Raw genomic sequence first — 24,879 nt, 5'->3', positions numbered from 1 at the left:
AAAAATATATTAATATATTATAATATAAAATTTTAAGAAAATATATGCAAGTTTAAAGGACGTTCAATATTAATATTTTTGATGGTGTTGATATTTGAAAAAAAATAAATAAATAAATAAATAAATTATTTACTATATTTGTAAAACCTTAATAGATTCATCCCTTGGTGCATAAACTTGTATCCTTGCCGCCTTGTGGCATGTTTTGTCGCTTATAAAAAAATCTGTTTATGTTTCTGTCCTCCAGAGTCTCAGTTTTCAAACCTGTCCTCAGGACATTCGCTTTTATAGTTCAGTTCATTAGTCTTTAAACAGGCCATCTGATTTCAAGTGTGTGTGTGTTTACAGTGCCTGCGTAGAGATTCAGTACCTGCATTCACTTACACACAACACTCGCTCTACCACTTGATACTATATCTGGGAGGTGATTGAAGGAATGAGAGTGTGAATAAACCAAACCATGTCCAACTGATAAAACCAAACTTTCCCTCGAAAAAAATCTACCGAAAATATGTGTTCCATTTTGAGACATAATGTAAAACAAGATACTTTTTAGTAACGCGGGTAGAGTAATGATGGATTCTGGCTTGCCTCGCACAGACAAGCGTACATAGAAGGAGGACGAAAGAGATCTTTTGGAGACCAAACACACAATTCAAACCAAAAAAGGAATGTTCACTCTGCTATCGCTCATGCTTTGTTATTCCCCCCAGGCTTATTTTGGTCTTGGGAGAGATCTGAACCGAAGACCCCAAGCTTTTATTTCTTTTTTTATAAATATTAATGGTTGTGGGATGATGCGTTCTGGCCTTCAAAATGGGAAAAACATCTCTGTATCATCAATCTGATTAACAGTTCAGATTCAGAGTGATGACTGTTCTATGAAACGATCAAAAACAGGTTATCAAAACAACCACTTACCAGTTCATAGTTGGCAACAGGAACGCAGGAGGATGATACCTGCAACACAGAAGAAGAACACAAATATCAGCCCTGATTCTGTGACTTTCCAGTCAACATGAAACGTCAACACATTTCACCACTGTGTTATGACTTTTTTTCAAGTGAAACGGGATTTTCAACAAGAAAAAAAATGTAGGACGGGAGTTAATTTTATCCAATCGGAGCCAGGTGTTTGGAGGAGAGCGACTGAGGCTACGTCTACATTAATTCAGATACACGGTATTTTCGTTTTAAAACGCTCTTCGTCCACACTAGCATTTTCAAGCGTTTTCCAAAAGTGTTTTTGCACAGTGATTCAGTGCAAAAACAGGCACTCTAGAGTGATTACCTCATTTGCAACATTTCATGAACAGGATTAGAAAGTCGCAGATGTCTAAAGGTGACTTGCTTTGTCAGAACTCACAATCTGCTGAAGTCCGTTATAATAGGATTGATGCTCAGACCACTGCCATAACTAGTATCCCGCCTCCCATGAACAAATGAGCTCTGTGCTTCACAAACAGGATGGAGGGCCATAATTTCTTAATACTGGTGTATTAAGAAAAACTGTTTTCAGGCAAAACTGCATCCAAGGAACTGGAGCTGTGCACAAACAGTAAGACCTCCTCCCACATCTCCACAGCTGTGTCTAAAAGCAATGGCAGCTGCCTAGTCATTCGATGACTAAACAGACAGCATTATTGTATGAAGCAACTCCTAAGGAAGGAGACAGACTTTAGACAGACCTCTGGCATCATGACGTCATGTCTGATGATTCAATTCAAAGGACTAAATAAACACGAGTCAGATATGTAAAGACTAATCTATCATTAGAAATTAAATCCCAAGTTAAAAAAAAAGGGCATTTATAAATCAGTGTTCTCTTTCCACAAACTGCTGAACCACACAAAGGACTGCAGGATATCATAAGCAGCAAAAATGAGATTTGGATTTGAACATGATTTGGAGTCTTAAGAGCTTCATATACTGCAACAAGGTATTTCTATAAAAATAAAATAAAACAAAATACAAATATAATAATAAAGTAATAATAAAAAAAATGCTTTCTTTTTTTTAAATAAATAAATAAATAAATAATTGATCATAGTATAATGATTCAAGTAATATAATGACTCAAAATCAAGAAGATGTCAAGGCTGTAAATATAGAAAGTCAAGTCAAGCAAAATGCATTGTGGGATACAGTATTGCATGTGCGCTCTGGGCCAAAAGAGGCCATGTGTCACAGCGATTTTACCACTAAGCCTGTGACTCGGAACCCACAAACATGAAGCTGGTTTATTTCTCACTGGTTGAGGACACATGTGGTAAATAAATAAAGTCAAGGCAACTTGGGTCAGATTTCAGTTGTGTCATTCCAAGGACAACTATTTATGAATTCCCAGAGTTCAAGCGTGTCTTTGCAAAATTTGATTCAGATGAAAGTGAGTTATTTGACATGGTCTGGAAGCCATTTGTTTTGACAGCTGAATATATATATATACAGTATATATACATGTGTGTTCTATTCTAACATCTGGCATTTGTGTTACATTTGCTTGGTCCATTTAAATGCTCGTCTTAATGCTGACAGAGCACATCGGGTTTCACAATGTCAGTTTCTCGTTTGTCAATGACCTTTACTTGTCATTGATAAAGTGTTCCTTAAAAAAGGTACTGAGCCTTAACTAACTGAGTTTATAGTTTAACAGGTGTACTGGACCAAAAAATCACAACATGTCTGTATTGTATTGGTGCTGTTTGTGAAAACACTCCAGCAATGGCATAGAAATTCTGTAAAATCAGCCAAAATAACCTAGCAACTGCATAGCATTGAGCACAGATTGAGTATTGAAAACATTTAAATTGTCATGCAAAAGTTATGGGTTACTATGGGTAAGAATGATCAGTCTCATACCTCCACTATGTGAACAGGATGTTTTCTTCTTAATGAGGGGCATGAGACTTTAAGCATGACCAGTGCTGTTGTTTGATTTGACTTCCTGCTAAAATATGTTATTCCAGCTGTGGATGTTGAGCCGTAAAGCACATAAACAATGAAAATCTCTTGTTTTTTCTCACTACAGGTTTCAGCATATCTAAACAAACTAAACAGGAAGACTGATAAGAGAGAAACAACAAATGTAAAGCAAGCTGACATCCCACTTTCGGATAATTCAGACAAACATGGATACACTATTTTTAGAATATTAGGCAGTAACTCCTAACATTAAAACAGCAGAAAACTGTTTTTTTTTTCTTTTTCTTTTTTTTTTATAAATCAAATAAACTGTATTATAATTGTAGCTAATATTTCTTATGTATTTTTATAATATTTATTGTAGCATATCATGTAATGTTATTTTACATCAATTTTTGAGACCGAAAAATACTTAAGACTTAAAATAAGCTGAAGATAGATAGATAGATAGATAGATAGATAGATAGATAGATAGATAGATAGATAGATAGATAGATAGATAGATAGATAGATAGATAGATAGATAGATAGATAGATAGATAGATAGATAGAAACTATGTCCCATCTTGTTCTTCTAACATCAACGGTCTGTCTTCCACCAGGGCAGGTCTCGAAATTTATGAAAAGTCTGTTCCAACCTGGCATGAAACCAAACCACCCACATCCCTATCTCCACCCAGACCCAGTGATAACACTGTACCACTGCATAAGACTAATGGAAATCTCTTCCTAATCTCAGTCCATCTCAGAGCTCTGCTCTAAGGCTTTCTCCAGTCTCCTATTAGAGGCCTGGTCATTCTCCAGACTGGATTCCATCACCTGGCCTAACTCTCCAAGCAGGTACCTGCTGATGACAGCCCGTCCACCTGCTATCCATAACTAACAAACACCTTATGTCTGCCCTGAGATCTGGCCCGACCCAGCATGCCTTCATGCCTCTAAAGATGCCTGGAATGTTTGAAACGGAGCCTGATGACTTCTCTTTCAGAGGTCATTCTGGAAAACCAACCAAAGAAGGGCTGAGCAGTATATTTACTACACTTTATATTTGCTTTATATTTATTTATATTCTATCGCCCTACACCAACCCTACACCTAACCCTAACCCTCACGGGAAACTTTGTGCATTTTTACTTTCTCAAAAAACTCATTCTGTATGATTTTTAAGCGTTTTGAAAAATGGGGACATGGGTTATGTCCTCATAGGTCACCCTTTCCTTGTAATACCTGTGTCATACCCATGTCATTATACAGAGTTGTGTGCTGATATATTTACACACACTCACACACACACATATATATGTGTGTGTGTGTGTGTGTGTGTGTGTGTGTGTGTGTGTGTGTGTGTGTGTGTGTGTGTTACAATATGTATGTTTATGTGTGTGTGTAAACATATCCTCAAATGCATTGTTTCTATAACTGAAAAAAAGATCCTGTTTCAGAGCATAGAAACAAAGTATATAATTCATAATGAAAAGAAATACTGTATATCACCCAAAGGATGAAACATTTTCATTTAAGCTTTATCACCCAGTTCAGAACAGAGGTACAGCCATGGAAGCCCTGACCCTACTCCCATTTCTCAGGTTAGACAAGGACATTCAGAATAGCTAGACCTCGTCTCAGTGCAAGACAGCATGAAAACCGCTGCTTGGAAGGTCAAAATATGACTTAACAGTGTTTGGAGCAGTGGTGGTAAGTAACAAAGTATTTTTTTCGGGGATCTGTACTGTACTTGAGTATGTTTTATTTGCATCTTCTTTCACTTTTACTCCACTACTTTATTAAAGACAAAGTTTACTTTTTACTCCGATACATTTCCCCATGCCCGCTTCAAGTATTTATTACACTGATTTTACAAACCAATGAAAAATTTGGTTTCCTTTTAAAAATAGAACGCGCAACTTTGCAAGTTCTTTGCCAACATACGCTCACGCAGCAGTTAGTTCGAGGTGGAAGATGACCGCTAAAATAGGTGATAGTGCAGCTCTTGCTGCCCGCAATGATCTTCATGCTCATCTCATCAGTAACGCTCCTGTAATTAGTAGTATATATTTCCAGCACATGCGTTCAGATCAGGGTTCCCAGGTTTTCACAACAAATTCTGACCAGTTGCTTCTCAAAACTAGTCCAAAACTAGCCAAAAATGCGTTTCCAGGAGGTTTCCCGATAAAAATTGCTTCCCGGGGTTAAAATATATATTTTTTTGGAAGGGTTGCCTTGGTAAAATTCACATTTTAGGCGCTAAATATCAAGTTATTGGGATTGTGATTTCTTTGACCGGCGGACATGAAAAACAACTGCAGACTTGGCAACACTAGTTCAGGTGGAGCGGCAGTTACTACACAGAGCTGTAGTCCACCGACAACTAACACAAAATCGCTTTCAAAATCGAGAAAAAAAAACGATTTTGTGTAGATTTTCAGTGAATTACGGCTCTGTGTAGTATATACACCAACCAGTGTTGCCAAGTCTGTGGTTGTTTTTCATGTCCGCAAGTCGAAGGGACAATACCAATAATGTGATATTTAGCCCCTAAAATGTGAATGACAGAATTTTCATTTTTGAGAGAACTAACTCTTTAAAGAGGTGGTTCTTACTCATTGATATTCTGAAACAGTCTTACTTTGTATCTTGCACATCTTCTGTTTGATGCAGCTATGATGTTATGGAACATGTCTATTGAAAGTTCAATCCCTATACTGCAATAATTTTCTTCAATCTGCTTCATTCAAGGTCTCTTTTCATTGTAAAACTAACGAATTCTAAAGCATCTAATCTCATCATTTGTTCAATTAAAACACTGCATATCACTCCCAAAACAACTGATCTGCTTAATTATTTATATTTCCAGTTAATTTGAATATTTACTTTTTACTTCTGGTACTTAAGTATGTTTTAAATCGGATACTTTTGTACTTTTACTCAAGTGATATTTGAATGGAGGACTTTCTACTTTTACTGGAGTCATTTTTTTTATTTAGACACATCTACTTTTACTTGAGTATAACTTTTGAGTACTTTTACCACCCCTGGTTTGGAGACAATCAGCACAATAAAAACAAACAATGACACACTTTATTGGGACATTTCATATGATGTCACTGATGTACACGCATCCCATTGATTCACGTGTCAAAACAAGACTTCATTTCTGTTTTTTCTTTAAAATCCACACTCAGCATCTTGGGCTTGGGACTGAGCAACCCCAGCTACTGGTCTGCTCATTTCTAACAATTGGAAATACTCAACCCACTCTCCCTTATGCAATTATAACTCATTTGAATCTGCTATAAAACTCCAGGTTCTGGTAATTTACCGCTCCTAGAGGAGTTGGATGCACTGCTGTCCTCATTCCCGGAGGATGGCAGTCCAATTTTAGTCTTTGGAGACTTCAACATTCATCTAGACAAGCCTTATGCTACAGACTTCCATTCACTCCTTTCTTCATTTGAGCTCAAACGACTTACCACTACAAGCATGCACAAATCAGGCAACCAACTTGACGACGATTTGGTAAAACTCCTATATATCTCTGACAATTTCTTCATTAAATTTAAACTATATTTTGCTACCTGTGAGCCACCAACCCCTATACCGGTTACTTGATGAAACCTATGTTCCCTTTCCCCCTCCAATCTTTCCTTCGTAGTATCCTCCTCTCTTCCCTCACCTACCCATTTATCATCTATGGATGTGAATGCAGAAACTGACACTTAATGCTCTACTTTAAACTCTTGTCCAGACAATATTTGTCCATTCTCTTACAGGCCAGTACTGGCCTCCCCCTCTAACCCCTGGTTATCCGATGTTCTCCGTGAGCATTGGACCCAACTCAGGGCAGCAGAGAGAAAATGGCACAAATCAAAAGATCCGTCAGACCTGAGTAAGTATCAGTCTTTGCATTCATCTTTCTCTGCTGAAATCCATACTGCCAAATCTTCATACTTCCACAACAAGATCAACAGCACTCCAGACATACTCTCTTCTATAACAGCTGATGATTTCGACACATTCTTTATAGACAAAACCAGAACAATCAGTAGTCAATTCTCAGCCCCACACACACAGGACTTCAAACCAACCACCCCCACCACTAAAACTCCCATCTTCTGCTTTTGTCCCCTCACTGATGCAGGAGTATCAAAACTTCTCCTCTCCAGCCATCCTACAACATGCCCTCTAGACCCAATGCCCTCACACCTTCTCCAAGCAATCTCTCCTACACTTTTATCAGCACTCACACACATCAACACATCTCTCCTCACAGGCACCTTCCCCACTGCATCCAAGCAGGCTTGGGTAACCCCACTGCTCAAAAAACCTACATTAAACACTTACAGATAGCTACAGACCTGTCTCTCTCCTTCTATTCATAACGAAAACCCTTGAAAGAGTTGTTTTCAACCAGGTATTAGGGCTGCACGCTTATGACAAAAATCATTGTCAATTATTGCCTTGAAATTATTAATTATTATTATCACAATTTACATTGAATTAATGTTTATACCATTGTTTGATGCAACTGCATGCCATATTGTTATATGAAAATAAACGAGCTGAAAACACTAACTGAAAAATCTTTAGTGCTTTTCTATAGTATTAAGCCTCAAATGTCAAATCAGAATCAGAATCAGAATCAGAATGAGCTTTATTGCCAGGTATGTTTACACATACGAGGAATTTGTTTTCGTGACAGAAGCTCCGCAGTACAACAGAACATAAAACACATAATAAAAGAATAAAAAATACAAATACAAATATATATCGGGCTGGTTTCTTCTTTAAATTATATAAAAAATAAATAATAATAATGGTATTATAATGTTATACTAAAACTAAGGCAATGGAAAACCCCTTAAGATAACATGTAGAAAGAAAAAAAAAACATCTTAAGAGTGCAGAATAACATAAGTGGATGATTAATTGTCATAATTACGTAATTGTGGCATCCAGAATTGTAATCGCGATTAGAAATTTTATTAATTGTGCTGCCCCACCAGGTATTATTGTTTCTTTCACAGAACAACAAACTGAATGCTAACCAGTCAGGTTTCAGGAGTGGCCATTTAAGACTACACTACTGTCAGTCACAGAAGCCCTGTGGATTGCAAAAGCTTATTCCAAATCATCAGTTCTTATCCCGCTGGATCTACTGTATCTGCTGCTTTTGACACTCTCAATCATCAGATCCTTCTCTCTGCCCTCTCACCACTTGGTATCACAGGGATTCCACTTCGCTAATTTGAATCCTAGCTCACTGGTAGTTCTTTCAGGGTGACTTGGGGAGGGGAGGTATCCAAAGTAAATCAACTGGTCACTGGTGTTCCTCAGGGATCAGTTCTTGGACCCCTCCTTTTCTCCATATACATGACATCACTGGGTCCCATCATATAGGCACATGGCTTCTTCTACCACTGGCTATGCTGACGACACACAGCTCAATCTTTCATTTCAACCAGATGATCCTTAGTGGTAGTTGCACGGATCTCCTAGTGGACATCTCGGCATGGATGAAAGAATATCACTTACAGCTCAACCTGGCAATGACTGAGCTTCTTGTCTTCCCTGCCACTCCAACTCTACAGCATGATTTCTCCATCCAGCTAGGTTCTTCTACAATTACCCCATCAACTTCGGTCAGAAATCTTCAAAGACCACATTGAAAAGACTGCTCAGTCTTGTAGGTTTGCATTGCACAGCATCAGAAAGATCAGGGACCTTTCTAATGGACCATGCTGGATAATGAGGGAAAATCAACAAATTCATCTTCCTTCTCTTTTTTTTTCAGCATTTATTCTTAGCTCTAGAATGTTTCCTAATCTAGCCTATTTATAAACCTGGCATTGTATACTGAGAATGTTGCTGTCTCTCTGTTGGCTTATGATCAGCCTGTCCAGGGACTACAGGTGTTAAATTAGCACAAGTGCTACAACCTGGTAAAATGCATATCTCCTTTAAAGGTTAAGGTATATTTTACACTGTCCCTGTTTAAATAAATAAACAAATGGAAATCCTAATTTTTTAGGTAACTTTGAATAAAAGCATACTTTCATTAGTGTAAGATCATATTTCTGATGTTTTGATGAGTATACTAAAATGTGAAAACACTAATGATAAATAATGGTAAGTTATTTCTAAACTTTTGACTGGTAGTACACATAAGAGAAAAAGAATGAAGGTTGAAGCAAAAAAAAAAAAAAAATTCCAGCTTAAACTTTGATTTTCAAACCACATCAATTGTGACTTACAGAAAAGACAATTCATTCAAATTCTAGAACTAGAAATCAAATCAGATTAAATAATTTCCATGGTTGAGTTCACCAGCAAGAATTCCAGCTGTTTTTCTGTCTTGTCCTAATGGCATTTCAGACTATTTCTCACATGTCTTCAGGATGACTAATCAGCTGTGCCAGATCAGGAGGCTTCTGGGGCAGTGAGGGGGAAAGCACAAAAAAAAAAAAAACCTGTCCAAACTTTTTGGCTGCCATGTCAGTAACACAAAGCCTCAGTCAGTGTGCTCTTTGTGTGGAAAAGAAAGAGAACCAAAACTATTCGAGGGAAAGAAACAGAAAGGGTAGTGGATGTGTGTTGATAACACTAGAGTGTACAAAAGAATATTAAATAATGAGTGGTAATTGTGTTGTTGCATTCCTCACACTTGTGTTAACAAGATTAAACCAACACCTGTTTCCTTGCCTCCAGAACGCAGCCCGAATCATGTGTGCTGGAGCTCAACCAATCACAACCAACTATAAAGAGATAGTTGATCGAAATATAAACATTTTGACATCATTCACTCAGCCTTGTGCTCCAACCCTCTATTTTCTTTCTTCCATGAAAAACAAAAGATGTCAGGCCATGACCGTAGCTGTCAAGCTCCAAACATTTAATTTGTTCATGATTCAAACTCACTTCATTTTCTACAAGCACTTTCATGTATATCCAAGATTGTGGAATATTTGCATTCGGCACCAAAGAAGTACAGGAAGAGAGATGCTTGCAAGGAGTCTTGAGGTGGTCCATCCAAAAATGAAAATTAGCTATGCATCTTTTAATTTCACAAGATGTTATTTGATGGACTGAAGTGGTGTGGATCACTTGTGGATGTTTTTATCAGCTGTTTGGTCTCTCATACTGATGGCACCCATTCACTACAGAGGATCCATTGCTGAGCAAGTGATGTAATGCTACATTTCTCCAAATCTGATCTGATGGAAAAAAAAAAACTCATCTTCATATTGGATGGCCTTTCAAGACACATTTTGAAGACTAAATAAATTTCCATAACTTTGTTGATGATTACTGGATTATTTTTTATTTATTTATTATATTATTATTTTTTTGATGGTTACTGGATCATCATCATCATATAATTCCAACAGTTATTTCTAAACCCAAGTCTAATTAGAAAAATATTCATATTTGATACATTGATTAGAATTATCGAATTAACCATTCACTTAAATTTTCAGAAGAGCAACTGCAAAACCATCAGAGTGGCTAATATTCAGCCACCATGTATTGTCTATTTACAATTCAACAGCTTTGCCATGCCACAGAGGAATGGAAAAACTGAACAGTCATTTCCTCAAAAAAAAATACAAAAATTAAGCTAAGACTACTGAGCCACAGCAAAAGGTTCATCTCCAATCACGAGAGAATTATGTAACTAAGGGCAATTACTGAAACTGGATCCTGCACTGAGAACCAGTTACAACACTATCAGGAAAACTGTGCAACATAATTCCCCTTTTGCACTACACATAAAACATGATCTTATATATTATCTACAGCATGAATTGGGATTGTTGACCTTGTAGGGAATGAGTTGGTTGTTTGCTGTCAGTGAAACACGGCAGGTTGAAACAGGCCAGAGCCATCTGTATTTAACTCACAAGATAAAATATAATGAGTTATTGACCAGAGAAACTCTGCTTTACAAGCAGGTGAGGAGAAGTCCCGAATCATTCTACCTTAGGAGACAACAGTTATCCAGATGACTTATCCTCACCTCTTGTGTCTCGATGAAAGCACGGACACTGCTGTATTACTCTCTTAGACGCACAGATACCAATGCACATAAACTGATTCAAAGACTCATCAAGCAAGCTACGTTTTTACATCATTTCACAGCAAATTAATTCCTTAAATTCACATTAGGTTAAAAACAAAAGCAGACAACTCACTGTACTTCCATAATCAGACAAATTACATTAGAAAAAAATAGGATGCCACTTGATTTTATCCAAAGAGACTGAATGAAAAATGGCCATCAAACACCAAAACAGAGACATTAGAGGGGCCGGATTGAAAAATAAGGAATTTCTGACATTAAGTGAACAGGAAAGAAATTTTAGAGGCAGAGCACGTTATGACATTCTGATGAAAGAATATGAAGACAAACATTTTTCCTTTGGAATAATGTGCACTGATGAATCTTACAGATTACAACCAGGAATGTGTATTAAGAAAAAAGTAAATAGAGTCTTTTTTATATATAATGTTGACTTTCCTGCACATTTAACCCATTAGGGCTCATATTATGCAATAAAATTAATTCATTTAAAATAAAAAATATAGTGTACCTAAAAACATCTGTTATTCACTGAATCTATAAATTTTGTAAAGACCAATTGTTTTAAATAATTACCAAAACATTTACCAAATAAAATTAAAAAAATGACTTTAAAGCATATTTAACTCTTAAATGGCTCATATTATGCAATAAAAAAATGTTAAAATTAAAAAATATACTATAATTTAAAAAAAACTCAAAATTTTCTCCCCAGTTCAATCTGTAACACCCAATATTTTAAAAACTAATGTATAACTAAAAAATTAAATAAAAATAAATTAATTAAAATAAAAGCACAACAGCAAAAAACAAAAGAAGTCCTAAAGTTCAAAGAGGCTAAATAATAATCAAGAAAACTAAATTATGGCTTTTTTTTTTTTTTTTTTTTTTGCAAAAGCCTAGGTTTTAGCCCTGGGTTTGGTGCTGTGTGATGTTGCATATCAGTAGAATGGTGGGGCCGGGTTCTGTGTTTCCTGCCTTTATTTCACTGCCCGGCCCATAAATCAAATGCAAAAGAAAACAAGCGCACAGCAGCTATGTGCCAGCAACCCCCTGAAACAGGCCTGCTTTCTATAAACATTCCTCAGGGAGACCGTGCCCAGATAAGACCTCCACATACTACTGAAGATCACAAACCCCTCCTCCGTTTGCCATCAGCACAGCATACAACCATCAAAATATTTCACATTGTGTTTAGTGGATCCTCTGGAAGGAACAAACTCACTGGTTCTTCACAGCTGGAATGTCCTCATGAACACTCTCAATATCTAAACCTGATTGGAGCAAAACGCAAGAACCGTACCACAATTCCATTTCAAATTATGTATTTGCTGTGTCCCAGTTCACCTACTTGTACTATGCCGTAAAATGTACTCTTTTTGTGAAGAAAAAAACATACTTTTGAGAGTGTAGCAGAATAGTAAGCAAGGTTTCGAACTAATTATTTAATCATAATTGCGTCTATAACGGAGCGCTCTGTTGCTTAATTAACTGTTTCCCATCACCCTTTAAACTGCCCTGTCCATCATCTTGTGACAGTTAATCAGTTACATCCTTCAATCTCCTACCGTATTGGAATATAATAAAACAGCAGGCTGATCTGCCAGTCACGGCTCTTTCAAGTCAAGAACTCTCTTCATATGTTTGCATAATGATGCATTTAAAAGCTAACCCTCCGGAGTCTAAGGGTATTTTTGGGGCCTGGAGAAGTTTTGTCATGCCCTGACAATTGTGCTTTTTTCAGTTCCTTATACACATCTAAATGTCTAAAGTCTAATCTCACTGTAATCAGCCCACACTGGTCTATAATAATATGTGAGCAAGCAAATCGCCAGGCTCCCGACAGGAGTGGGTGCGTGAGAAAGGAGGGGCGCTGCAAGAGCCAAGGCTGGCAACGTGTGATGGGGCACACTTGACACAAATGGAGCCCCATCACTGCTGCTGTTTTAATGCTGAGCATGCTTATCCTCAAGAGACCGGCCTCTTCCCCATGCATGCACGCTGGTGTCCTCGTGAGAGTCCAGGAAGGGTGTGTAGAGGGACCCCCGCGTCGCCAGAGACGTGAGCTGCCGGACCCGCAGTCCGGACTAGAACCCCCACCCGTTACATGGCCGTCGGGCCAGGATGCCGGGCTGTTTGGTCCCTTCAAGTGCCGTGCCAGCGAGAAGGATGCAGCCGCTGGAAGAAGCTGGCGCCCCTCTCGACCCGGACCGAAGAGCCGGACTCCATCCCTTACCTGGACCCTATATATATATATATATACACCAGTCTATCAAACATACATAAATATACATCAATTTTTATTTTTATCAAAAATACAGTATATAAGGTTGAAATAATACAAATTATAATTTCATTAAAATACTTAGGCTCCCAACTTAAATATATGATTAGTTTATGTTAATGTACAATGTGTATTATTTTATTAAATATTATTTCATATTAAAATGTTTATTGCACAATATTGTAATTATATGAATACATATAAACAATTTACATAAGAAAAATATTTTAATGTCAGCAATATATAAAAATTTATATTTTATTCAATGATTAAACAAAAAGACATGTACAAAATTGCTGAAATGTTCATTTCAATAATACTTACTCAATTCACTAACACACGATGATAATCTCAAAATATCATCTAATTAATTTTCCGGACCAATATAGCAATTTATGGCAAATACATGGCAATATAACATCACATCTAATGTGACATAGCGCTAGACATAGCGACTGTTGCTACTACTAAAAACATTGCTAACACAAATAAATCCCAATTAATTTGACTTGTCAAACTATTTGTATTCAAAGTGTAGATTCTGGTCTCCCGGATACATGTTTGTCATCTATAGTCGGTCCTTAGCTAAGGAAAACCCTTAGAGATTATTCCTTTATGAAGGGATTTCTTATCTTAAGGTTTCTCTGCAAGCAGACCCTGTGCTTTCCAACTTGTGTGATCCCAATCTTCCTGATGGGCACTCCATCTGCCCCAGTGTGCTGAACGTGCCGCCCGCCAACCTGCAGTGATAAACAATCCAAGCGAGCGAGCACACTTTGTTTCCGGAGAGCGAACGCATTCATCCATTTAAACTGCAGCAGTCTGTGAAGATGCTGCAGGGGTCTTAAATCAACCCCCTCCCGACTGTCCCAGAGCCTCAGCTTCTACGCAGGAATGCCGTGGCACGTGTTTCTGCATCCGTCAGCATCTCCTCCCAACACTTCACAGCCTCCAACCATTTGGCAGAGACAGACGTAAACTTGCTAATACTTAAAAACCTCTTAAAGATTGCAGCTAATTTGCTGAGACCTTGTGAAAAGTGGGGCCCCAATCAAAACAGTCCCATGTTGGATACATTTCGGCTATCTTGTCAGATTTCACGTTTAACAACCCTGGAGAATGTGGACATACTGAATGCATTTGCTCTGGTGCCATTCGAAAACAGTGGCTCTTTTAACTCGGTAGTCAACACAGATTACGGGGAAGTCTATCTGTCTGAAGATCATAAAGCGGAATGGAAAAGTAACTAGGTGTAAGTGATGGTAGGATGGTGGGATAACATGAAATGATCAGGGCCAGACTGAATTTTGCAGCATTTTAGAGCAAAAACTGAAAAGTTGTATTAAATGGATGTCAATACATCCTAAATGAAGCTGAAATATAATCTAATTAGCCAAAATAAAAAAGGGGCAGAGACTATGTAGATCTTGAGAATAATTTGTTACTTATTTATGTTGAGTAAAAATCACATTTATAAATTAAAAATATTTATACATTTACACACTCAAATTCAAATGTTTAGGGTACAGATGTTTAGAAAAAGAATCCTTATTTAGCAAAGGCATATTAAACTGATCAAAGTGAAAGTAGAAAATACTCACATTGTTACAAGAATTATATTCTATTTCAAATAAATACTGTTCTTTTGCATTTTCAAAAGTTCAAAAGAACTTTTGTTTCCACAAAAATATTAAGCAGCACATAATAATAATAGATAATTATTGCTAATAATAGATCATAATTGCTAATAATAAAATGAGGACCAAACCAGCATACTGTATTATAAATAAATTGGAAAGCATAAATAAAAATTAAAATAAACTGTAATAATATTTACAAATATTTCAGCCTTGGTGAGAATAAGAGACTAAGAGACTTCTTTCAAAAACACTTTTTTGGCCAATATAAATAAATAGTAATAATGTTTTTTTTGAGCAAATAAAATAGCTGAAATGTATTTATTTAAATACTTTGTTCTTGTGAAAATCTCTGCTGAATTCTGCAAGAGCAGATTCCATGCGAGTCTCGTCATAATTCAAACATCTGCAGCAAGTATCATGTTATTTGGAAATAAAAGTTAGTTCTCCCTTGATAAGACATCTGAAAAGTACAAGAAGGACCTGCTTCAATATGGAAAGAAGAAAAGAAGAGCTGCTTCAAAAAAAAAATGTTTTGTCACGGTGTCATTTTGTGGTAAAGATCTCCAGGTATGATGCGACGAGAGTTAAAACAAGGCTCAAGAATGTAAAACAACACTTACATTTACAAGCCAGTTACGTGTCCTATCATTTACCTCCAAGGCTGTAATTTCCATTTCTGCATGTAGCGAATGCTTCTTAACAATCACACATACACAAACCAAACTGTTCTTTTGCATAATCCACTGTTATACTTGAACATCCACACTGGATTCTGCTTTTCTAGAAGGAAAAGTGAATTAATCTGAACATTGGACAGCTTCCCAAACTCACTAACGGCAGAGATGCAGATTTATTTATCTGATGGAATCCAAGCCGACACTAAATACATCTTCCAGCCATGAGATCAAATGATCCTTGAACTTCCATAACAGCCTGTTTTTTTATGCACATTTATCAGACAGAATTCCACACCGGACAGTCTTAGAATACTGTGGATCTGGATTCATCTGCCTCTCTGTGTGTAAGTGGGAAATGTTGGAACTACGGTTACAAAGGAGCTTGAAGAGCCTCTAAATCACAGCCGAAGCCAACAGGAGGAATGCTGAAGAAAACTGCTCTGAACTCAACCAAGCCGCTAGAATCTCCCTTTCGATGATTACCTGGAGACCAAACGTAGACCGTAAAGCAAGTGAAAGAGTTTGGTCTTTGTTTTTTTGCATGTCTGGTTAATATATTAATCCATTATTACTGTAAAAATCATCAACAATTTACCAATAACTATGCCCAGACAGCTCTTTCTGCATTTGCTAAGCATAATTTATGTGTAATGTTCAAGAGTTAAACCAGATAAAAAAAGTTATAAATAGAATGAATTTTCTGCATGCACGTTGCAAACACATTGAATGATCTGTTTAATTCATTAAGTTGCTTACAGTTAATCAAATAGTGGTTCACTTCAACAACAGGATTGGCAAGGGTTTTTTGTTGTTTTTTTTAAGTCTCTTTTGCTCACCATGGCTGCATTTACTTGATTGAAATTATAGTAAAAAAATAGTGATGGCAAAGCGGAATTTTCAGAAATCATTCTAATATGCTGATTTGCTGCTCCAGAAACATTTCTTATCATCATCAATATTGAAATAGATGTGCCACTTAATACAAAAAACAAAAACAAAAAAACAATCATTTGTCAGGATTCTTTGATTAATATAGTTCAAAAGAACAACTTTTATTTAAAATCTATAAAGTCACTCAGTCAATTTAATGCATCCTTGCTGACTAAAATAATTAATTTCTTTCAAAAAATTAAAATCTTACTGACCCAGACTTTTGAACGGTAGTGTAATTTCCAAACTGTACCAAAATTCTGCACCAAAATCTCTTCTGTAAAGCATCAATGTGGTTAAGCATACTAAACTGAATTAAAACTTACATAAGAACTTTGATTCATAAAGACAGAATGGGATGTGTATAACTTTAATCTGCAGAGCTTTCTGTGCAGATTTGCATTTGCATATGCAGTGTGCGCCTGCCAATAACAATTTGTTTTTGTTGTTTTTTTCAGTGAGAAACACAATAACCTGTGTTTCTCACTGGAAGAAACAGGAACTTTCTTTTAGAAGAAAAAAGCCTTCAGCATCAAACAGTTGGCAGTGATCAGGGATCAGACAGCTTAGCAGGGTACTAACTAAGTGATTAGTTAATTAGCCCTGTTTGATTGACCGCAAATCTCCTTTCATATCCAGTTTCACTGCAGGTTCTTAAGCTCCATCAGCTGATAGTTTTACTGGTGTTTTGGAACAACATGAGACCTGCATGAAGCTCACGTACAAGATCAAATACAGTAGGATCTGTTTCAGAAGATGATCACCAACAGCCTCAGAAAGCAAAGGCTGAAGGCTAATGCACTGGTTTACATTTCTTCTGAAGCATTCTGGGTACAGTGATGCAAGTAAAAAAATGGATTCTGGGGAATAAAACACATTTGTTATGAGGGACGCAGTCATGAGAAAATGAAACCATTCATTTCCCCCTCTCACTATCTCTAGATAATGATAAATACACTGGATGTGTTCACAACAGCATTATTTCCTTTTCCCCTCAATTTGAGCCAAATTAGTCTAAATTGCATTTGCAAACGTGCCAAAAACACAAAGTGTGCATTCCTTCCCATGGTTGAATTAGAATTGACGAGATGGGAACAAACAAAGCTGTAAACATTGCATGGGTGTGCATAAACGACACAATAACGCTTTTCAGCACTAAATCATCATCAGAGTTTTGCCAACTGAGAATTTGCAATAAATGCCCGGGTACTTGTAAAGCCGAAGTTACAAGGTTTATCTAACCGCAGATGCCATAAACACATTAGTTGAGTTGCAGCATAATAAATAACCCAAACTAAAGAGTCTGGAGTTTGACCTTTAAGGTCACTGTCTGTCCTGACCTCAGGGTCATCAGGTTATGTCTGGTCAATGGAGAAAAACCTGTGGTAGGGTCTGAGCAAGGATTAATCTTATTTCAACACGTCCAGGTCACATTTCACCCTAAAATCATGTATATATATATATATATATATATATATATATATATATATATATATATATATATATATATGCATAAAGAAAATGACAGTTTTAAGGTCATTATAATGTTTTAATAAATTATTTTGTTTTCATGATGATTATGAAAGTTTATACACAAATTCTCATCTTTATAATGTGTCCAGATGTTTACCATTATATTGTAATAGATTTTTTTTTACTGTAACAATACTGTATAACAGAAAAAAAACCTTGTTTAAGGAAAATCTGCATAATTAAAAAGCAGTCCACTTGATGTATGAATCCTTTATGATTTAAATAAAATGCCTTAATTGCATCAGTAATGTCAAAACAATATAATTTCAAGAAAACTTAAATGCAATGCAATTATATATATATATATATATATATATATATATATATATATATATATATATATATATATATAGGTTACATAGAACAATAAAAAAAAATATATAAGAACATTTATTTCTTCTACTCATTTTGACATGTCTGGAAAAGAAAGGAAAGCCACATGCGATAGTGCTGGTCTGTGCCACGGGGGACGGCTATTGTTCAGCATTTAACAGCAGCTTTGTCATCCTGTCAGCTGCATTTGTTACAGCAGAAAGGGAAGCTCTGAAAACATACCACTCAGAGACCCGAATCAAAGCTGAGCATCCTCGCTGTGAGACCACAATGATACCTACACCAGACCAGAGACTCACTCAAAACAACACTGACAACAAAGTCTGACTCTAGTCCACGCTCTAAACTCGGAGCAGATATACAATGCAGATCCAGACAAACATTCACTATTAATGCACCCATTTGCTCTTGTTTGGCAACCAGCATACAATACGGCTAATTTAAGTCAAGTCACATTTATCTCTATAGTGCTTTATACAATGCAGTTTGTTTCAAAGCTGCTTCACATTAATAAACATGAAAATAACATATACATATATATATATATACATATATATATAAACACACACACATACAGGTTCAATTTATCTATAAGCAGCTCTGCAGAAGACAATAAGTGTAATTTTTCAGCTCAAGTTCCATATTGATTCAGTTCAGTTCAATAAGTTCAGATTCTGCTGTTAAGTAAAGACAACAATGTGAATATTCAGCACAAGTCCGTTCAGTGTTGGTTTAGTTGGTTTATTTTAGTTACAACAGCAGTTTGATTTACTTTCAGCATTGAGTCACATTCCAAAGCCAGTGGTTAATGTGGGTACATTTCTCCTCAACATCACCACAGCTGTCCCGTGCTTTTCACAAATCTACGAGAGCTGCTTGACTGTTCTCGTCTCACTCCTACAGAGCACACAAGTTCTGTAGTGTAAGCTTGACTTAAACACTTCTGGGAACACTTACTCTCTGTCTTCACACAGAACAAGCAAACAAACCGCCTGAGGCACACACACACGCAGCTCCGAGAGCAAATGAGGTTAAAATTCCCAAGATTTCTGAAGAGGTTCCCAGCGCCAGTGAGCTGTCACCATCTCCTTACCTGAAACACAGCGGTGGCCATCCTCAATGGGTATGAATGTGTGTGCATGTGTTTCAGCCCCAGCGACACATTCTCCCCAGAGCAAAGATTCTGGGATCGTCCGGTCCGACTCGCAAGCAGCGCACCTCTCTCAAACACACGCTATAATCCAGCCAGCAGGAGTGAGTGTGTAGATGTGTGCGCAAACACGTTGACTTTCTTGGCTTCCTGAGAAAGGCTGAAATGTTGACTCACATTCCCTGTTCGCTCTAGCCAAAAAAAAAAAAAAAAAAGGATCATAACAGATATTCACGCTATATATGGCTATGGACTAAGAGAGGAGGTCAGATCCATACGCAGCACCTACAAACCCAATGAGCACACGGCACAGAAATCTAGGAAGTCTAGCTGCAGGCTACTGCCATTCCCCTTTCCCTCTCACTTTTTTGCCCTCCCTTTTTTCTCCTTCTCTCTCTCTCTCTCCCTTTTGCTTACTGTGAGCATTTATAAAACAAAGAGGGGGAAAAAATCCTTAGAAAAATATACACAAGGTCCAAATTAACACGCATCAAGCATCAAATGCAAGAAACATGGCTTTGGATATTAAACAAGCAAAGCCATACATAAGAGGGTCAGTAATTTTATAAGGAATGACAATGACTTAAGTGCATTTATTAATAATATCTAGACTTCTTCATTTATAATACATTATAATAATATTAAAGAGCCACACAGATGGGAAATCAAAAATGACCTGTATTACAGTGTATGATGTAGCTGTCCATCAGTGTAAACAATGTGCAAAGTAATTAAACCAAAAAGTTTTTATGAAAAGATTTATAAAGTTATTGGCTTCTAAATTAAGGAGTCGATTCTGAATCGCTGAAACGAGTCGTTATAGATTTCAAATCTTTTACCCATCTCTTTGTACGTCACTAGGAACACTTTGCATAATAATCTCCGCCTACCATCTTGGGAGAAACGGAACTCTGACCTGCCCCCAACCCCCCCCCCCCAACACACACACACACACAGACGCTCTGGTTGGTGTGATAGCATTATGTCGAGGAGACAGTGTGTTTTTAATTGTAAAGGCAAGTTTGTTTTATTTTCACTGGCAAAGAATGAAGATCAGAAGAACCAATGGCTAAAATTCATTTTTACCACAATACCAGAGCAGTACAACAAATCCCTTTTGTTGTGTTCACAACATTTCACTGATGACTGCTTTTCTAATCTCGGTGAGTACAGCGGGATTTTCAAAGCGTTTGGCCATAAAAGATGGTTCATTACCAACTTTATTTAGAACAATGAGCATCTCCGAATCACAACGCGAAGTATGATTATGAAGTTATGTGTTTGTTTTCTTCTGAGCGTCTTATCAGTTTGTGTGCTGTCTGCAGCCTGTCTGCGCTGATCGTCATGTACAAACACATCATTAAAATGAAGTGTAACTCCGTGAATACTCAACGAAGAGACATGAGAGAGATATCTATAGAAAGCTTGACATGTCTACTTTAAAACTAAACAAGTGCTGCCGAAAACAGATATTCTGTGATAAAGTAATCCATATGAAAACAACGCAATGTCTGTTTTTCATTTCTCCCTTCGTCATATCTAATGTGACCACGCCCCCGTGCTGATTCAAACTGAAGCGCGTGGCTTGAATATGCCCACACAGAAGAAAAAGCAGCGAGACTGTTCAAGTTTTTTATTTTACTGTTTGCTTCGCGGAATAAGACCTAATTCACCCCAAACAGATGCTAACGCATAGTTTACCGTGGAGGTGTGTGCGGAACAACCAATCAAAACTATGTCAGTTGAACAATCAGAACATAGTATGCTACCAAAAGGTGGGGTTTAAGGAAACTGAATCGTTTGGGGATCTCTGAGAATTGAGGTAATTTTAAAATTATATTTTGACAAAATGACAATGTTTTTTAACCTGGCTGATTTAAACCTAATGTTTATATAAACCTAATATCACTGACTTATAAACAGTGATAGGAAGCTTATAATTTTCATCTTACTGGCTCTTTAAACAAAGTATTATATATATTATAAAAAAAATGTATACATATATATATACATATACATATATATATATATATATATATATACTAGGGCTGGGCAAGTTAATGCATTATTATCGCATTAACGCATTTATTTATTAACGCCGATAATTATTTTATTGCACGTTAATGCAGTTCTTTTATTATTGTGAAAGTCCGTTGCTCACTGGCTCTGAATACACATACAGACAAATCTATATATATGCAAACACCTACATTTTAAAAAGTAATATTTCAATTTGATAGTGCACTCTTCACAATCACAATTGAATACTAAATATTGTAAATAAATAAAAAGTACAAAATCATGGCTGGTAAACTGCTGGTTTGATCTCTATGTACTTGTTAAGTGTTTATGCCAAAGGAAATAAAGAAAAATGATTTTGATTAAAGACAATAAGCAAAATGTCACAGAAATGAGAATCCATCTTCAATAAACAAATGACTTCAATCCCCTTTAAAACAGCCAGAGCGTTTCAGCTTCATAAGGATGCTCACAGTCTGATGGATTACAGACAAATCACAACACCAGATTGATAAAACTGTTCCTGACGGAATTACCAGTGCTGGCAAATATTAGTCCCTTTATCAGGGTCATCACACTCACTGCTGTTGAGAGAACTATCAGAAGATAACACAATTCTACCTTTCAAGAGAGAAGAATTCAAACACAACTCAGTTTGCAAATAGACTGGTTATGTTCTGAATGTTAAAGATTCAAATCAAGCCAAAAGAGAGATTTTCAAACTTCAATCTCCAAAAAAAAAAAAAGTGTTAATGCAATATGCGCAATTCAGTGGTTCAAACTTAATTAATTGCAGAAATTTTAAAACTTACAGTTAAAATAAACCCCCAGGCTCAGGGGGAAGCTACAAAGGACACACACACAATGAGCTCAAAATTAAATACTTTAATAAGAAAATATATATAGAATACTACAACGAGCATCAGTTTCGTAAGTATGTAATGCAGGGTTTCTTTATGAATGCAAACCAAACCTAAAACAAAATAGGGGAAAACTAAACAAGACCAAAGATAATCCAAAAACTAAACAAGCAAAGAAAGCTCCAACAACCTCCAACCCAACCCTCATTCCCCCCATTAACTCATCCAGCAATCTCTTTTAAAAGGAGCGCCCCAACAACAGGTGCAGTCAATGAAGCCATAGGCAGGGCAACCAATCACCACGCTCCCAAAGTGAAAGTGCACAGACCGTCACATGGAATGAGGAATATCAATGCATTATGACCCTGCTATAAAAAAGGAGATTGGGCAGGTGACAGCATGGAATTTAACACTGGCTTCAGGACTGTTTGAGACTGGAGAGAACCAAAGCAATTACTAAGAAGATACTGACGACCCTAGAGCTGTAACCTTCTGCCCTCAGGATACAAACTTATTCTCAACCTCTGATTCTCCTTTAGTTTAACTGCAACAACACATTAGGGCTGAACAGTACAGTTGTGTTAAATTATAAATAAATAATTCATTTATAAATAATATTAAAAAAAAAAAAAAAATATATATATATATATATATATATATATATATATATATATATATATATATATATATATATATATATATATTATTTCAAAGCATGCTTTTTACTACACTGCATTTGCCACCCACTCCAAGAGATGAAAGCGATTCATGAATGATCAGATTCTTTCCAATGACCCTGGTGCATCGGTTCAGAAGTCGCACCAAGCGATTCATTCAAGAAATAGACTGAACAGACTACAGCTGTTCTTGAGTCAATAACTCTGACTCAATGATCCGGTTCAAATGAGCCAAGAACCAGATATCGTTAGAGCTTGAATGTGTACGTACATTTCTAATGCCTAATTAAAATATCACGCAACCAATTTTAATCAGAATTCTGGATAAGAAAGAGAAAGCAGTCAAAACAGGAGAATTAGCTTAACAATTACGAATGCATCTTTGCTTAGAAACAACAACAAAAACACAAAGTATGCAGACCGTTATTAGATGCTGGCATGTTATGAGTCTGACATATATCCTGTGTCCTGGATTTTATTATCTTTAATGATCCTCTTGGTGGTGCCTGTAATAAACATCATCATGGTTATAAGTAACACTCAGGATGGTGTTTAATGTCTGCAGCTAGTGTAAGGGGAAATAAATGCCAGGTTTAGCATGGTCCCAAAACAAGAACCATTCCTCTAGTCAGCACACTACAGGAGAACATTCCCATGATTCCGAGCAGGAACATCCTGCTGGAACATGCAGGAGCCAATCAGAGCCCTGTAGAAAAGCAGGTGTGGAAAAGGCAGCCCACCGCAGTGTTTATACTCACATATGGAGCACACTTTCAACAAACTGTGAATTCTTGAAGCCCCTTTAAGCTGCGGATGGTAATGATAGAACATCTCTACCAATCCTCACATATGCTGAAGATGTGAACTTACAATCATATAATCCGAGTCTGCACATTTTAATAAGTATATGAAGTTGTAGCTGCTGTGATTAATTAATTGTGCTTGCATTTAAAGTTATAGGTCACCCAAAAATAATTTGGTCATCATTTACTCAACCTATATTACTTTGTTTCTTCTGTGCTACACAGAAGATATAATAATAATAAAAAATAATAATAATTATTATTATTATTATTAAGAAATTCAGGAGACCTACCAGAATTTAAGTAAAAAAAAAAAAAAAATAATAATCTGTGATCTGCTGACAAAGTCAATAGTATTATTAATGATCATAATAATATTAACCTCTAGTAATTTAAATTAATTATTTTGTTAGCCTTTCTACAGCTTCTTCTTACTATCATTATTAATTATTATTCATCTATAGGCATCTCCCCATTCTTTTCTTGTCTTCTTATCACTAAGGAAGCAGTAGGACTTCTTTTTTAGAAGGGTTTTCTACTACATATTTTAGTAAGAGATATCATTTACATTATATTAAGCCATACGAGTATTAATACCTGTGGTTCCCTTTAAGTTGCAAATATGAATTTGATTAAATCTGTTGACATCATAATACAATAACTGTAATGTTTTTAAGTGAAATGTAACCCTTTTGTTTTTTTAGTAAAAGGAAAGACCTGTTATATTAATTTTGGAAGCTATGTAATAACTAGGAACTAACCCTGAACCTACCCCATGTATTTACCTTGTATTACCAGAACTTTCTTAGATAAATAAACCGTAAGTACACTATAAGTACATGTAAGTACACGTACTGTAATATAAAGTGCAACCTTAATTTTGTTGTTGAGTCAAACATTTGTTTTTATAGTGTAAAACGAATGTCAAAGGACTCCAATGTTATGTTGACCCCATTTAGTTTATGTTGTGTTGT

General features: G+C 36.4%; 1 protein-coding gene across 10 annotated transcripts in view; it reads right to left on the bottom strand.

Annotated features, from left to right (window-relative positions):
* tns1b (tensin 1b) overlaps positions 1–24,879 on the bottom strand; it is a 198,548-nt gene that overhangs the window by 77,180 nt on the left and 96,489 nt on the right. For 9 of the 10 annotated variants that reach the window (XM_026217512.1, XM_026217513.1, XM_026217520.1 and 6 more), the window contains one exon: positions 922–960. In XM_026217512.1, coding sequence (XP_026073297.1) covers positions 922–960 — 39 coding nt within the window. Of the gene's footprint in view, positions 1–921; positions 961–19,489; positions 19,894–24,879 lie in introns of those variants that run through there. The other variant, XM_026217516.1, reaches the window with a different exon arrangement.

This window comes from Carassius auratus, chromosome 34 (assembly GCF_003368295.1).
Source record: "Carassius auratus strain Wakin chromosome 34, ASM336829v1, whole genome shotgun sequence".
Classification (NCBI taxonomy): Eukaryota; Metazoa; Chordata; class Actinopteri; order Cypriniformes; family Cyprinidae; genus Carassius; species Carassius auratus.
The sequence above is the reverse complement of the archived record's forward strand: the minus strand, read 5'-3'. Positions and strand labels throughout refer to the sequence as shown.